Source organism: Salvelinus alpinus, chromosome 17 (assembly GCF_045679555.1).
Source record: "Salvelinus alpinus chromosome 17, SLU_Salpinus.1, whole genome shotgun sequence".
Taxonomy (NCBI): Eukaryota; Metazoa; Chordata; class Actinopteri; order Salmoniformes; family Salmonidae; genus Salvelinus; species Salvelinus alpinus.
Window position 1 is genome coordinate 35459490 of NC_092102.1, and position 15518 is coordinate 35475007.

The following is a 15518-nucleotide window of genomic DNA, read 5'->3' on the forward strand; positions in this document are numbered from 1 at the left end:
GTCAAAGCCCAGACCTCAATCCAATTGAGAATCTGTGGTATGACTTAAAGATTGCTGTACACCAGCAGAACCCATCCAACTTGAAGGAGCTGGAGCAGTTTTGCCTTGAGGAATGAGCAAAAATCCCAGTGGCTAAATGTGCCAAGCTTATAGAGACATACCCCAAGAGACTTGCAGCTGTAATTGCTGCAAAATGTGGGGTGAATAGTTATGAACGCTCAAGTTTTCAGTTTTTTTGTATTATTTCTTGTTTGTTTCACAATAAAAAATATTTTGCATCTTCAAAGTTGTAGGCATGTTGTGTAAATCAAATGATACAAACCCCCCCAAAAAATCTATTTTAATTTCAGGTTGTAAAGGCAACAAAATAGGAAAAATGCCAAGGGGGTGAATACTTTCGCAAGCCACTGTATCTGTAAGGTCCCTCAACTAAGTAGTGAATTTCAAGCACAGATTGAACCGCAAAGACCAGGGAGGTTGCAAAGAAGGGCACCTTTTGGTAGATGTGTCAAAAAAAAAGCTTAAAAAATATAAAATAAAAAGCAGTCCCTGAATATCCCTTTGAGCATGGTGAATTTATTAATTAGGCTTTAGATGGTGTATCAGTACACCCAGTCACTACAAAGATACTGGCGTCTTTCCTAACAGTTGCCGGAGAGGAAGGAAACCACTCGGGGATTTCACCATGAAGCCAATTGTGATTTTAAAACAGTTACAGCGTGGTTGTGATATGACAAAACTGAGGATGGATCAACAACATTGTAGTTACATCTCTAATCTAAATGACAGAGTGAAAAGAAGGAAGCCTGTACAGAATACAAATATTCCAAAACATGCATCTTGTTTGAAACAAGGCAAAAAAACTGAAGCAAATAAATTATATTTTGTCCTCAATACGAAGCGTCATGTTTGGTGCAAATCCAACACAACACATCACAGAGTACCACTCTTCATATTTCAAGCATGTTGGTGGCTGCATCTTGTTATGGGTATGCTTGTAATTGGCAAAGAATAGGGAGTTTCTTAGGATACAAATAAACGGAATACAGCTATAAGCACAGGCAAAATCCTAGAGTTAAACCTGGTTCAGTGTGCTTTCCAACAGACACGGGGAGACGAATTCAGCTTTCAGCAGGACAATAACCTAAAACACAATGCCAAATCTACAAAGTGTTATGAAAGTGTCTATGAAAGTGTTACCAAAAGAAGACGTGAAATTTTCACTGTTCATTAAAATCCACTTTAATTCCAATATGACACAACATCAACAAATAAACATGCAAGACTTTTCTATCCCTACATCATGTTATACAAATAATGATTCTGTAGTTACAAAATATATATAAATATGTAGGGCCATTATGTACAGAACATTTACATTACTACATCCATAAATTAAATAACATTTATTTGACTGTTATATACATTTAACATGTATTATTATTGTTATTGTTATTATATTTCATTATTATTAATCTTGTAGTGGTATTCTAACTCTATAAAACAAAGCAGGTTGCGGGAGAAAACGGGACCATATGAAGCGCTGCTGTGCCTGAATGGTCAAGGAGCAAAGGCTAGAGCTGTCCTTGGTAAGCATGGATGGAGGGAGGGCAGGAGGCTATGTAAAACACACAGCACAGGGTTAGGTTCAACAGGCTACTTATACATGGTGATAACATGGCCGGCTAGCCAACGATACTGTACATTCAGCAGCTCTTGGTTTCCACTGAGGTAAAAGACAACACTGTACAGCACACATTTTCCACAATCACGCAGCCAGTTGACTGGGTTTGGAGGGCTGCCGTGTGTGCCAGACAGTTTTTGGTTCTCCTTAGTAATTGATGGACTGATTATAAGTCATTGGTGGATCACTGGTATGAGAGGTCCACTCAGGTGGTTTTCCAAGGTCCAGTAGGTACGTGAGCACTTCGGCCCGTAGAGCTCTTGTTGCTGTGTACCATTACTTCTTTTAAACTGAGTCATTTGGGAGCATTCATTAAACTTTACAGACATGGTGAATTTATCCCCTGTCTGTTTCAAGATGGAAAACAATGCTAAATAGTTGCTAAATTCCATCATAAATTGCAACTATTTGCAGTATTATTTTATGCCTTGTTGACATACTGAATATTATGCATGCATGAATCCAATTTCTATAAATGTTTTAACTGGTTTGAAAAAACAGCTAGTAATTTTACTACGGCAGTACATTTTATGAATACGTCCAGTATTTCTTGGATGTATCTGTAGATGTATCACTCTCACACGCACACGCGCACACGCACACACACAGTTTATAATTTGCCGTAACCTTTCTTGTTCTATATAATAAACAGTTAACAATACAAATGTGATGCTCGTGCCAATCGTTAGTCACCATTGTAAACATTGCAGTTGTGTAAGAAGCCGGTCCATTGCAGGCTTCCTGTTCTGATTAGATCATACTGTGTAGGTGTACACAAACAACACCCCCCCCCCCCCCCCCCCGCGCACAGAGCCAGTTGTATAACTCATACACATCAAATATATATGTCTCTCTCTCTCTCTCTCTGACACATACACATACACTCTTTCACATACTCTCTCTCTCCCTCACTTAATTTTTCTCTGTCTCCCTCCCACTCCCTTTCTCTCTCTTTCTCCCTTCCACTCTCTATGAGATGGTGCAGTTCTTGCTCTTCCTCCTCTGGCGCATGTGTAGCTGTCCGTGCAGCTGTCCGTGGTTTCCTCCATGTAGGGGTCCATGTATGGGTCCATGGTGGCCCCCCATCCCTCCCACCCCTGTAGGGCTGTATCTGTGGCGCAGCTCCTCATTGTTGAGGTAGCGTAGCTGGATAGGTCTGGGGATGGGCTCACCCAGGAAGTACCCCTCATCTTCTTCAGACTCAGAGGACGAGGAGCAGCTAGAGCACCAGGGGTCTGCCCCCTCCCCGTACCCCTCTCCACCACAGTATGGCCCCCCCAGGCCCAGCGGCTGAATCCCCCCGCCCCCCGCTGCATTGTGCAGGGTGAGGTCTGAGGTGGTGCGAGGGCAGGGTCTATAAGGCTGTTGTCTGTAACCACCCATGACCCCAACCCCAAACAGGTCCCGGGCGGTGCGGCCGGCGGGTAAACGGTCGTAGTCCTCCTGAACGCGACGGTGTGGTGGTTCCATCATGTGATTTGCCCGGTCGGCTGCCAGGTGGAGGGCGTTGTCAGATCGTGAGCGTCGAGAGCGCCGGTGGTGGCGACCACTGTTGCGGTGGTTGCCGTTTCCATCATTACCGTTGCCGCGGTGTTTGCGTCGCCGTGGTTGCGTTGGTAGTTGTTGCCGTATGGGCTCTGGCTCATTGGGCCGACGACGAGGTGTCCTCTCAATCACGGCGGGCATGCGGAGGTTGCCACTACTCCCCATCAGGGCCACACGACCTTTACCCTCAAAGGCCAGAGGCTGGGGGGCGTCCCAGTACCCCAGGGGGTACCCCACCTGCATGGGCGCATTCAGGTTCCTGTATGGCCGAGAGGAGGTCAGGGACTCAGAGCTGCGGAACTGGACAGGGGAACCCAGTGTCCCCATGTTGCTCTTCTCAGACACATTCATCCCAGAATCCTTACTAAGGTCTGGCATGGAGAACCTGGACAGGTGCTCCTGACGCTTATTGACTCCATCCAGAGAGTTACCTGGGAAAGATACACAGACAGGTTATTTATACTTTATTACCTGATTGGGAGCATAAATCATTAGCCATATTATCATATTAGATCATATCTACTGTCTATCTTCTAAACTCAGGTGAGAGGGCACAGTACCTGTAGCGTTGGACAGGGCCAGAGACTCCATGGATCCTCGGGGGGTTTGTTCCAGAGGGGTGAGGGGCTCTGTGAAGCTAATGCCGTTGCTCATGGCGTTCCTGGTCAGGGGGGGCCTGCTGTCCCTCTGGAAGCCATGCATGCTGATGCTCCTCTTATCTGAGAAGCCCTGGCCTTGGCTGGACACCTCGTTAAAACTCATCTGGGTCCTCAGCTTGGGTGGCCGGAACTCGTCCTGGCTGTGGTGGATCCAGTTGTCCTGGAAGGATTGGCCCCTCAATGCCGCCATGGGCGTCCGCTTGGTGTTGCCCTGCTCTTTAACCCAGGACTCAGGCCTCTTCCCTGGGTTGCCAGAGCTCTGGGTTGGGGGGTGGGGTTTGGGGCTGGGGCTGTAGCCCTGCCTGGGGTTACACGGGCCCAGGAGCAGGGGCGTGGGGGTTGGAGAGGGGTCCCGCGGGGAGCCCTCATAGGCTGCCTCGTATGCTGGGGGGTAAGGTTCGTCCCGGCTCATCCACACCTGGTTGAGACTAGGGGTGCGGCTTGGGGTGCGACTGGGGGTTCGGCTGGGTGTCTGGATGGAGCCAAGGCTCAGACGGTCCATATGGATAGACAGGGGGTCCACCTCGACAGACAGACGGTCAGGCATTGGCGCTGGCTGGCGACGCTCCTGCTCGGTATTTCGGTGATCCTGTTTTATGATTTTGGTGCTGTGGCGGGACTCACGGGAGCGGGCACTCTGGAAGGCCGAGTCCGAGGAGTCGGATTCATCTGGGTCCTGTTTGATGGAATTGATTACATAATTGAAATACATAGAAAAGACACATATAGGTGTCACCAGAACATTCAGTTAAATGCTGGTTGTTCACCTGTCCGGCGCTGCAGGAGCGTGAGCAGTAGATCTGTCCCTGTTTGGGCAGAAAGGGGCGCCCCAGGAGGGAGCGCTTACAGCGGGCACAGCAGAAACACTCCTCTGTGGCATGCCAGTGCTGCCCGTCATATGTCATTTGGCCCTGGTCAATGCCTGGGGAGAGGATCACATCCTGGCATTAGAATTAGAAATGATGCTTACTACTAATAAGGTGTCAGTTTCGGGATATCACAAACTGATTCTTAATGATCACAGACAATTGGAGGCTTGATCTTGCCTTTGGATGAAAGAACACTGGCATAGGCATATGGTATATCAGCAGCATTACCGTCAGTCTAACTGGCTGAATCCCATTATCTATAGTGAGAGACTGTAACTTTCCTCAGTAATTAGCTGAGCCAAGCACACAGTCTCTGAAGAGCCTGCTCAGAGCCTCAGCTAATCTGTAAAACATGAGCCTACAAAATATTTTTATGATATTTACTGGAAGAAGAAATTAAATACAGCACAAACGCTGCGTTTTATTTCCCAGAAGGTTGATATTGTGATTTTACCCAAAACTGGGATTATGCGGTCTGTATAATAACTAAATAAATAACTAAATAAATATACATTTATCTCAGATTTTATGACTATTGGCACTTAACGACCACAGGTTCTTTGAATGGCTCCGTTAGGTTGTCGTCACCAGTAAAACATGTCAATAATGAAATGATTTGAGAAGTGGAGAAATGGAGGTAGAGATACAGAGAGACAAAGGGAGACTGATGGCGTGTGGGAACAACACAGTCATAGAGACGTGAAAACAGGGGGCAAGATACATGTAAAAAGAGACACTAACCACGTTTCCATCCAAAATTTTTATGCAAGTAAAGTCATGCAGTTTATTAGGCTACAGATGACATAAGTTATGATGAACTTCACAGAGTGGTGAAAGTGCACAGTGATCTTAATGCTCCTTTCAATACATTTCGATGGTCTTATTCTGGCGACATGATGATTGATGCTTGACTGCTATTTGACATATAAAAATAGAGTTGGTAGAGTTGAAAATGTGATGGAAACACATTGAACTTTAGATTTTTATTCGGCACATGAAAAAGTGAATTTTGTGTGCACTATGTCATCACACACTGATTTTTATCCACAAGTCAGTTTGCTGGAAACAACACTTGGTGGGAAAATGTGCATATTTTCTATGAGGATTTTACAATATTCACATGAAAATCTGTCGCCAATTGGATGGAAACCTAGCTACAGAGAGCGAGAAAGGGATAAAAATAGGTCAAGGGAATAAGAAATGGTAAAAAGAAAAGCAGGGATGGATATGTCAACAAGAGAGATGGAGGAAGATGGACAGCAATGAAGAGAGAAGCAGTTACATAGAGGTAAATATGGAAGTACAAGTAAAGGATGCAGGCGTGTTTTGAAGAATATAGAATCATTGCATGATTTATTAATTGAACATACGAACTGACAACAACAAAGAAAGAGAAATACACTGATTGAAGTGACAGCAATAAGGGATCATAGCTTTCACCTGGATTCATCTATGTCATGGAAAGAGCAGGTGTTCCTAATGTTTTGTTTCACTCAATGTATGTATACATCATGTTCAGGAAACCGTGTACCTATGTGTTCACCGCAGGCGTCGCAGTACTCTGCGTAGAGAGACTCAAAGCAGTTGCAGCAGTGTGGATGTCCATCCTTCATGATGTAGCGCTGGCCGCCCAGCGGAGCCTCACACTCATAGCAGCAGAAGTGCTTCATGTGCCAATGCCTGCCCTCCGCCTCCGTACACTCATCAGCAAAGATAATCTAAAAGAGAGAGAGAGAGAGAGAGAGAGAGAGAGAGAGAGAGAGAGAGAGAGAGAGAGAGAGAGAGAGAGAGAGAGAGAGAGAGAGAGAGAGAGAGAGAGAGAGAGAGAGAGAGAGAGAGAGAGAGAGAGAGAGAGAGAGAGAGAGAGAGAGAGAGAGAGAGAGCATACATTACAATCATCAGCAAACCGGAATCTAAAGCAAATAGATAGACCAAAATCAGTAGTAAAAATAATTAAAGATAAAATGCCGGAGAGACAGAAAAGACTGTCAAACCATAGACCACTAGAGAGGGTGAGAAATACACACCAAGCGGAGACAGATTCTTACCAAGTGAAGATCACACATATCTTAGAATTAGCTGAAATAAGACTTAGTCAAACCCAGCAAGACTTCCTCAGATAACTGAGATGTGGAAGGTGAGACCCCTCAACACTCAATACCCCTTAAACCCCATCTCCCGCTGAGCTCCAGCTAACCCAGCCGACTGCCCACCACCCCAGCCCTCTGAACCCAGGCGTGCTTACCTCATCACAGGCACAGCAGCGGGGTTTGAGCCTCTCGGCATGGTGCCGGCCGCAGTAGATCTTCCCTTCTTGGTGGAAGTAGATGAGGTCCACCAGGAGCTCCTCACACATGCAGCACACAAAGCAGTGAGGGTGCCACACCAGGCCGTGGCCTGCCCGCGATGCAAACACCACAATGTCCCGTCCATTTATCTGGCCCCCACACTGAGAGAGAGAGCGAGAGCGAGAGCGAGAGCGAGAGCGAGAGAGAGAGAGAGAGAGAGAGAGAGAGAGAGAGAGAGAGAGAGAGAGAGAGACAAAGTACAAAGTACAGGCTCAGTGAGCACAGCCTTGCCATTGAGAAGGGTAGACACAGGAAAACCTGGCTCCCTGTAGAGGAAAGGCTGTGCAACCACTGCACAATAGCAGAACCTGAGACGGAGCTGCATTTCCTGACAAAATGTCAAAAATATAAAACAATTAGAGAGTGTCATTTCCCCAAATTTGAAACTCTTATTCAAGGTTTCAAAGACCTCTCTGATGAGGATAGGCTACCCGTCCTGTTGGGGGAGGACGCAGAGAGCTGTGGGTTGGCAGCGCACTACATTGCTGCCTGCCATAAGTTGAGGGACAGTGTCTGACAGACCAATCAACCTGCACATGTCCTTTACTGTATGTTTATTGTTATTGTTGAATGTATGGTTATTTTGACCCTTGGTTATTGTTGTTACTGTTGTCCCGTTGACAATTTTTATTCTCATTTTTACATTGTAAACAAGCTTTGGCAATATGTACATTGTTACGTCATGCCAATAAAGCAAATTGAATTGAATTGAGAGAGAGAGAGAGAGAGAGAGAGAGAGAGAGAGAGAGAGAGAGAGAGAGAGAGAGAGAGAGAGAGAGAGAGAGAGAGAGAGAGAGAGAGAGAGAGAGAGAGAGAGGAGAGAGAGCGAGAGAGAGAGAGAGAGAGAGAGAGAGAGAGAGAGAGAGAGAGAGAGAGAGAGAGAGAGAGAGAGAGAGAGAGAGAGAGAGAGAAAGGGGCCAAGATATAAATAGATAGAAAGAGTTAGAAAGTAAGAGTCAGATAAAATAAATGTACAGAGGGGGAAGGAAGAAGGAGGGGGAGAGAGGAGAAGGGGGAGAGAGAAGGAGGGGGAGAGAAGGAGGAGAGAGAGAAGGCGGGGGGAGAGAAAAGGAGTGGGAAGGAAGGAGGAGGGGGGAGAAGGAGGGGGAGAGAGACGGAGGGGAGATTGAAGGAGGAGGGAGAGGAGGGGAGAGAGATGCCAGTTACAATATGAATAATCCAATGTTTCTAAATGTGAAGTGCATGATCTTATCAATGAAGGGCTTTTATGGCTAATCCTGCTGATTAGACATCAATCCAAAACCAAGGCAGAGAAAGCATCTAATTTAGACATGAACAGATCTGAGTAGAAAGCTGAATTTATTTTCAAATATAAATAAAATTTGCTGTAGCATGGATTTTATCCCATTTGCACCATCCCCTAGTGGTGCCCTCTATGTTTCCGCTCTTTGTGCTGTAGGATTTCTGTGATGTTTGTTTTGTGTCAGCAGTGAGTACCTGTTCACAGATGGCCCCACTGATGGACAAGGGGAAGGGGCGGACATTGCCTCTTCCCAGGTTGTCCCTCTTTCTCTGGTTACTGAAGAGCTTGAGCTCCCTCTTCTCCTCGTCGTCCAGCGTGTTGCAGTATCGGACCTGACGACCAAACCAAAACACTCTTTCGTCACCCATATCAAAAACATTAGACATCCCTTCGTAAATGTGTCAAAGGTCACTAGACACAGGTAATCAGGTAAACTAATGTGTCACCTCGTTGTCGTGCGGGGGCAGCTGGTGAATTAGCTGTTTGATGCGGTGCTTCTCTCCTGGGCTGTTCACATACGGCACCCTGTCCTCGGGTAGAGAACCGTAGTACTGATGCACCTGACAGGGACACAAACCACAACACTCTGGCTTTAGTCTCACAAAACGCTAAGGGTCTTAGTTCAGCATAGTGACAATGATAGCATCTTCTACAGCCTTGGTACATGTTTGTTTTTGCACTCAACGATTGTTGATTTTTTGTAATGACAGGATTGATAGAGTGGCTAGTCTGATCCTTCCTGAAGTAGGCCATGTGCCTACCCATCATTATAAACTTTACTATCTCTGTAAATTGAATGGTAAAATGTCTGTTGATTAAAAACAAAAGTTAAAGAACCCTCCCAGATGAACCTGAAAGCAGCAGTTTCTAATGAATAGATGATGGGCTTTATATTCTGCTGTGTTGGTTATTGTTCTGTCCTCCATCATCCTTGGCCTTGAGAACAATGGCTGGAACTAGGAGTGTCTGGAACAAAGGATCTTGTGGCTCTGCCGCAGACACAGCCTTGGAGAGCAATGTTCTCTTTCATTGCAGACAGTGTTTTGTAGAGTCCCAATTGTAGGCTCTTATTCTACTTAGCTTTATTAGTCCATACAGGATGGAAATTTGTCTTCTGCTTTTTATCCAACACATACGTTCCTTGCTCTAGGGAACATGGAAGGGAGGGAGCGTGGCAGCATTGCATCACAGGTCCCACTGTGCAGTGGAGACAAGCAGGAATTATTACTTCAACCTGAGACATCAATGCCAGCAAACCTCCAGCTGCCAGCTCACTCCCACTAGATGTTTGCCCTGGTCTACAGTAGGATTTGAACCGCCAACCTTCCAGTAGCTGGCCCACCCTCAAAGCTACCGCAGCCCCCATAGTGATGGGAAAATAAAAAAGTATCTATGATTTCTGAATGCCTGTAGGCTACAATCAAAGTAATTATAGGCATTCAGGAAAACTTGCTGAGCTGAAGTCACACGATAGAAAGTAGGGAAAATGCTTCAGGTAATTATTCTTCAAGAACACAACAATCTTATGGTACAATTAAAGTTTTGTCACACCTCAATGATTTGCAACATAATCCTCGACACATACAGAGCAGATTTAAACTAAAATCATTGTGTGGTTCACACCTAACATTGCACAAAATAAATGAGGGCCTTCCAATCCACTAGAAAACAGCCATCTAGTCAACAGCAGACGCTAAACTTAGTTGTAGGTCACAATAATCCAGCAGGCTTGATTGCCTTCATCTCCTGTTGGTTCAGAGAAAGGCCACAGCCTCCCTCAGAATCCTGTCAAGATGGCTGACTGGAGAAAATAACTATCATCAGCCCTGCCTGTCATCTATTAACAGAGCTCCTGAAGGGAGGGAGGAAGAGAGGGAGGGGAAAGGAAGGAAGGAAGGGAGGGCAGTTGGGCTGGAGGAAGGGAGGGAGGGCGGGTCGGGAGAAGGGAAGGAAGGATGGAAGGAAGGAAGAGAGGGAGGGAGCGAGGGAGGAAGGGTTGGTGGGAGGAAGGGAGCGTGGCAGCATCGCATCACAGGTCCCACTGTGCAGCACTTTACAGTGGAGACAAGCAGGAATTATTACTTCAGCCTGAGAACAAACAAAGAACCAACTTCTCCCTCATCTGGACAGCTCCAGTCAACGGAAAGAACTAATCATTTTTATGTCTGTGCTGTTTTCTCTCTGTGGTGGAAGTTTATGTTTCAGTCTGTTCCAATTTGAGGGGTTAGGAATGACAATCCTGATAGAATAAAACATAGCAATCCAACAAACAGCAAAAAAATTTAGAAACCAAAAGAGGCACCATCATTTCATTACTTTCATGTCGTTCAGACGATGCATTCCACAGACTATCCTTCAGGTCATCTTCATGGTTTGGTCACGGTTGTCATTACGTTGGGCTCTGACCTCTCTGCTCACGTCATGTCATCTCAACAGTGACAGTTGAGTAATTTCTTCACATTTGCGCTTCCATGAAATGTTTGACAGCTAATTTGCTATGCTTGGTAGGTTTGATGCACAGGATCTCTCTCTCTCTCTCTCTCTCTCTCTCTCTCTCTCTCTCTCTCTCTCTCTCTCTCTCTCTCTCTCTCTCTCTCTCTCTCTCTCTCTCTCTCTCTCTCTCTCTCTCTCTCTCTCTCTCTCTCTCTCTCTCTCTCTCTCTCTCTCTCTCTCTCTCTCTCTCTCTCTCTCTCTCTCTCTCTCTCTCTCTCTCTCTCTCTCTCTCTCTCTCTCTCTCTCTCTCTCTCTCTCTCTCTCTCTCTCTCTCTCTCAATTCAATTCAAGGGGCTTTATTGGCATGGGAAACATGTGTTAACATTGCCAAAGCAAGTGAGGTAGATAATATACAAAAGTGAAATAAACAATAAAAATTAACAGTAAACATTACACATACAGAAGTTTCAAAACAATAAAGACATGACAAATGTCATATTATATATATACAGTGTTGTAACAATGTACAAATGGTTAAAGCACACAAGTTAAAATAAATAAACATAAATATGTGTTGTATTTACAATGGTGTTTGTTCTTCACTGGTTGCCCTTTTCTTGTGGCAACAGGTCACAAATCTTGCTGCTGTGATGGCACACTGTGGAATTTCACCCAGTAGATATGGGAGTTTATCAAAATTGGATTTGTTTTCGAATTCTTTGTGGATCTGTGTAATCTGAGGGAAATATGTCTCTCTAATATGGTCATACATTGGGCAGGAGGTTAGGAAGTGCAGCTCAGTTTCCACCTCATTTTGTGGGCAGTGAGCACATAGCCTGTCTTCTCTTGAGAGCCATGTCTGCCTACGGCGGCCTTTCTCAATAGCAAGGCTATGCTCACTGAGTCTGTACATAGTCAAAGCTTTCCTTAAGTTTGGGTCAGTCACAGTGGTCAGGTATTCTGCCACTGTATACTCTCTGTTTAGGGCCAAATAGCATTCTAGTTTGCTCTGTTTTTTTGTTAATTCTTTCCAATGTGTCAAGTAATTATCTTTTTGTTTTCTCATGATTTGGTTGGGTCTAATTGTGCTGTTGTCCTGGGGCTCTGTGGGGTGTGTTTGTGTTTGTGAACAGAGCCCTAGGACCAGCTTGCTTAGGGGACTCTTCTCCAGGTTCATCTCTCTGTAGGTGATGGCTTTGTTATGGAAGGTTTGGGAATCGCTTCCTTTTAGGTGGTTGTAGAATTTAACGGCTCTTTTCTGGATTTTGATAATTAGTGGGTATCGGCCTAATTCTGCTCTGCATGCATTATTTGGTGTTCTACGTTGTACACGGAGGATATTTTTGCAGAATTCTGCATGCAGAGTCTCAATTTGGTGTTTGTCCCATTTTGTGAAATCTTGGTTGGTGAGCGGACCCCAGACCTCACAACCATAAAGGGCAATGGGCTCTATGACTGATTCAAGTATTTTTAGCCAGATCCTAATTGGTATGTTGAAATTTATGTTCCTTTTGATGGCATAGAATGCCCTTCTTGCCTTGTCTCTCAGATCGTTCACAGCTCTGTGGAAGCTACCTGTGGTGCTGATGTTTAGGCCGAGGTATGTATAGTTTTTTGTGTGCTCTAGGCAAACGGTGTCTAGATGGAATTTGTGGTCCTGGCGACTGGACCTTTTTTGGAACACCATTATTTTGGTCTTACTGAGATTTACTGTCAGGGCCCAGGTCTGACAGAATCTGTGCAGAAGATCTAGGTGCTGCTGTAGGCCCTCCTTGGTTGGTGACAGAAGCACCAGATCATCAGCAAACAGTAGACATTTGACTTCGGATTCTAGTAGGGTGAGACCGGGTGCTGCAGACTGTTCTAGTGCCCGCGCCAATTCGTTGATATATATGTTGAAGAGGGTGGGGCTTAAGCTGCATCCCTGTCTCACCCCACGACCCTGTGTGAAGAAATGTGTGTGTTTTTTGCCAATTTTAACCGCACACTTGTTGTTTGTGTACATGGATTTTATGATGTCGTATGTTTTACCCCCAACACCACTTTCCATCAATTTGTATAGCAGACCCTCATGCCAAATTGAGTCGAAGGCTTTTTTGAAATCAACAAAGCATGAGAAGACTTTGCCTTTGTTTTGGTTTGTTTGGTTGTCAATTAGGGTGTGTAGGGTGAATACATGGTCTGTTGTACGGTAATTTGGTAAAAAGCCAATTTGACATTTGCTCAGTACATTGTTTTCATTGAGGAAATGTACGAGTCTGCTGTTAATGATAATGCAGAGTATTTTCCCAAGGTTACTGTTGACGCATATTCCACGGTAGTTATTGGGGTCAAATTTGTCTCCACTTTTGTGGATTGGGGTGATCAGTCCTCTCTCTCTCTCTCTCTCTCTCTCTCTCTCTCTCTCTCTCTCTCTCTCTCTCTCTCTCTCTCTCTCTCTCTCTCTCTCTCTCTCTCTCTCTCTCTCTCTCTCTCTCTCTCTCTCTCTCTCTCTCTCTCTCTCTCTCTCTCTCTCTCTCTCTCTCTCTCTCTCTCTCTCTCTCTCTCTCTCTCTCTCTCTCTCTCTCTCTCTCTCTCTCTCTCTCATTAAGGGAATTTTAAAGCAATTAACCATCAGTTCTGCTGCTTGTTTATCAATCAATGAATCCACCCCTCTCAGATAACTAGGAAAATTAAGAAGGGGAAAAGAGAGGTACAAAGTGGATGGTGTACCTGCTCAGGGCTGAGACCAGGGGGCGCCCAGGCGTATTCCTCCAGTGCGCAGCCTGAGTCGTCGTCAGAGGTAGAGTTCCCCTGGAAGTCATACATCAACTTAGTGACACTCTTCTCCATCTCCAGAGACATGGCCCTCACCACATGCTCCTCACTGGGACACTTAGAGTAGACACAGGTCTTACTTTAGCAGAGCAGAGAGAGAGCGAGGGAGCGAGGGAGCGAGGGAGGGAGGGAGGGAGGGAGGGAGGGAGGGAGGGAGGGAGGGAGGGAGGGAGGGGAAAAACAAAGAGAGATATAGAGGGGAGAGAGAGAGAAAGATAGAGAAAGAGAAGGTAATTAGTATTCTACACTACAGGCTGCGGTTTCAGATTTCCCAGGGCCATACATCAGGGCTATGGCAGATATAGGAAAGCATTTTCACCAATTTGTTATAACCAATTATGCATAAATATTGTACAGAGTCATACACACAAACACTGGCTCAGACTTTAATAAAACTGTCAAATGCACAAAATGTTTGTGCCATTATAGTTTTCAAAACTAATATACAGTCCAAACACAGAAATCTAACACAACAAACCTAAGTTACGTGACCATTTGTCAGATATGGCTGAGCTCCTAAGACAGTGTTGAGTGAGAGTGAGAGGATGGAGGGTCTCTGGCTGGATCGTGGAACAGCTGGACACATTACTAATACATGACTGATTAGGAGGAGACGGTATCTGCTGCAGATCGCTACCTGCCGTCACCAGAAACATGGCACTGAAAGCAATTCATTTAGGGAGCAAATGGGACATTTTATAGCATGAATGGATGGTGGGTGATAGGGGTAAAGGCCAGGGGCAGGGTGCCCCTACAGTAAGTTGGTCTATATGAGAAACAAGATGGGTTTACTGTAGCTAATCCACTTCCAATAAAATCAGTCCCACCACATGACACATCACGGATCAGGCTCAAACAGGATCTGTCCACCATTAATCCAAAACAACATTCCCTCACCACAACACAGACACCCTGTGGAACGTCCATTACTTGGAATCTAACAGATAGCTACAACAACTTTTCAGAGCTTCTTACACAACACACAAAGCCACAGGAGATAACTAAAGCCATGAAAGCACAAGGACATAACTAATCTCCCTTGCTGTGCTTTGAGGAGTGAGGCAGTGAGTCAGACTGCATGAGGTAGTGTGGTGTGTTGTTTATCTCGCTCTAAGATGGACGCTGCTGATTCCTCTAGGGTTCTAGGTAAAGCTGGTGCTGATGTAGCTGCTAGCTCTTGGCCTGGCCCGAGCAGGCAGACAGTGCATCAGTTACATCACAACTATATGGAGTAGAGAGAGAAGGCCTCATGGGAGACCTGGAGAGTGTGTGAGTTTGACGTAACACACTCTCACTACGCCGAGTGGTTTGTCATCACGCACTCCTGCCCCGGCAACACATTAGGGGGGTGGGGGAATTTGGATGGAGGGAAGGAGGGAGGCAGGCAGGAAAATTTGATCTTTCAATTTTTTTCTCACTGGTTTGTGTTAAATTCTGCGTTCTAGAGAGAGAAAAAACAGAGGCTTGTCTATCAGTCACAGCCAATCAGAGATAACATCCATTATGTGCCATTAGTTCACTGATAATGAATATGAGCACATAGCCAATATGAGTGACACATCATCTGCATCGCATGAATGACAGCTTTGGCCAGGAGCATCATTATTACCAGTCTTGTTACATACTGTAAAGTTCAAGGAGGTTCAGTCAATAATCACCATGACATTTAGTTTCACCATGGCTTAAGAAAAAGTTTATCAGACAAATATCAAGAGGGGGTGAATGCTGCCACATCTCATTGTCTGTAGAAGAAGGTAATCACTCAATTTTAATGAAAGGGTGGTAGTATTCTTTCAACTGCATCCAAAACTACAAACGACTTCATCTTCAGAGAGAAAGATTGAATTAGAAATAGAGATGCTGTAAATGGAGAGAGATTGATAGGTATAGATTTTGGCT

The 15518-nt window shown here is 45.2% G+C and overlaps 1 protein-coding gene across 2 annotated transcripts in view; it reads right to left on the minus strand.

Annotated features, from left to right (window-relative positions):
• Positions 1 to 1224: 1224 nt before the first annotated feature.
• Positions 1225 to 15518, minus strand: part of LOC139542851 (prickle-like protein 2) — a 68164-nt gene continuing 53870 nt past the window's right edge. Inside the window, exons 2-9 of one of the 2 annotated variants that reach the window (XM_071348764.1) lie at positions 13515 to 13694; positions 8816 to 8929; positions 8564 to 8701; positions 7003 to 7206; positions 6289 to 6475; positions 4656 to 4810; positions 3790 to 4564; positions 1225 to 3660 (exon numbers count right to left, since the gene is read on the minus strand). In XM_071348764.1, the coding sequence (XP_071204865.1) occupies positions 2654 to 3660; positions 3790 to 4564; positions 4656 to 4810; positions 6289 to 6475; positions 7003 to 7206; positions 8564 to 8701; positions 8816 to 8929; positions 13515 to 13646 (2712 nt within the window). In that variant the 5' untranslated portion in view covers positions 13647 to 13694 and the 3' untranslated portion in view covers positions 1225 to 2653. Of the gene's footprint in view, positions 3661 to 3789; positions 4565 to 4655; positions 4811 to 6288; positions 6476 to 7002; positions 7207 to 8563; positions 8702 to 8815; positions 8930 to 13514; positions 13699 to 15518 lie in introns of both variants that reach the window. The other variant, XM_071348763.1, reaches the window with a different exon arrangement.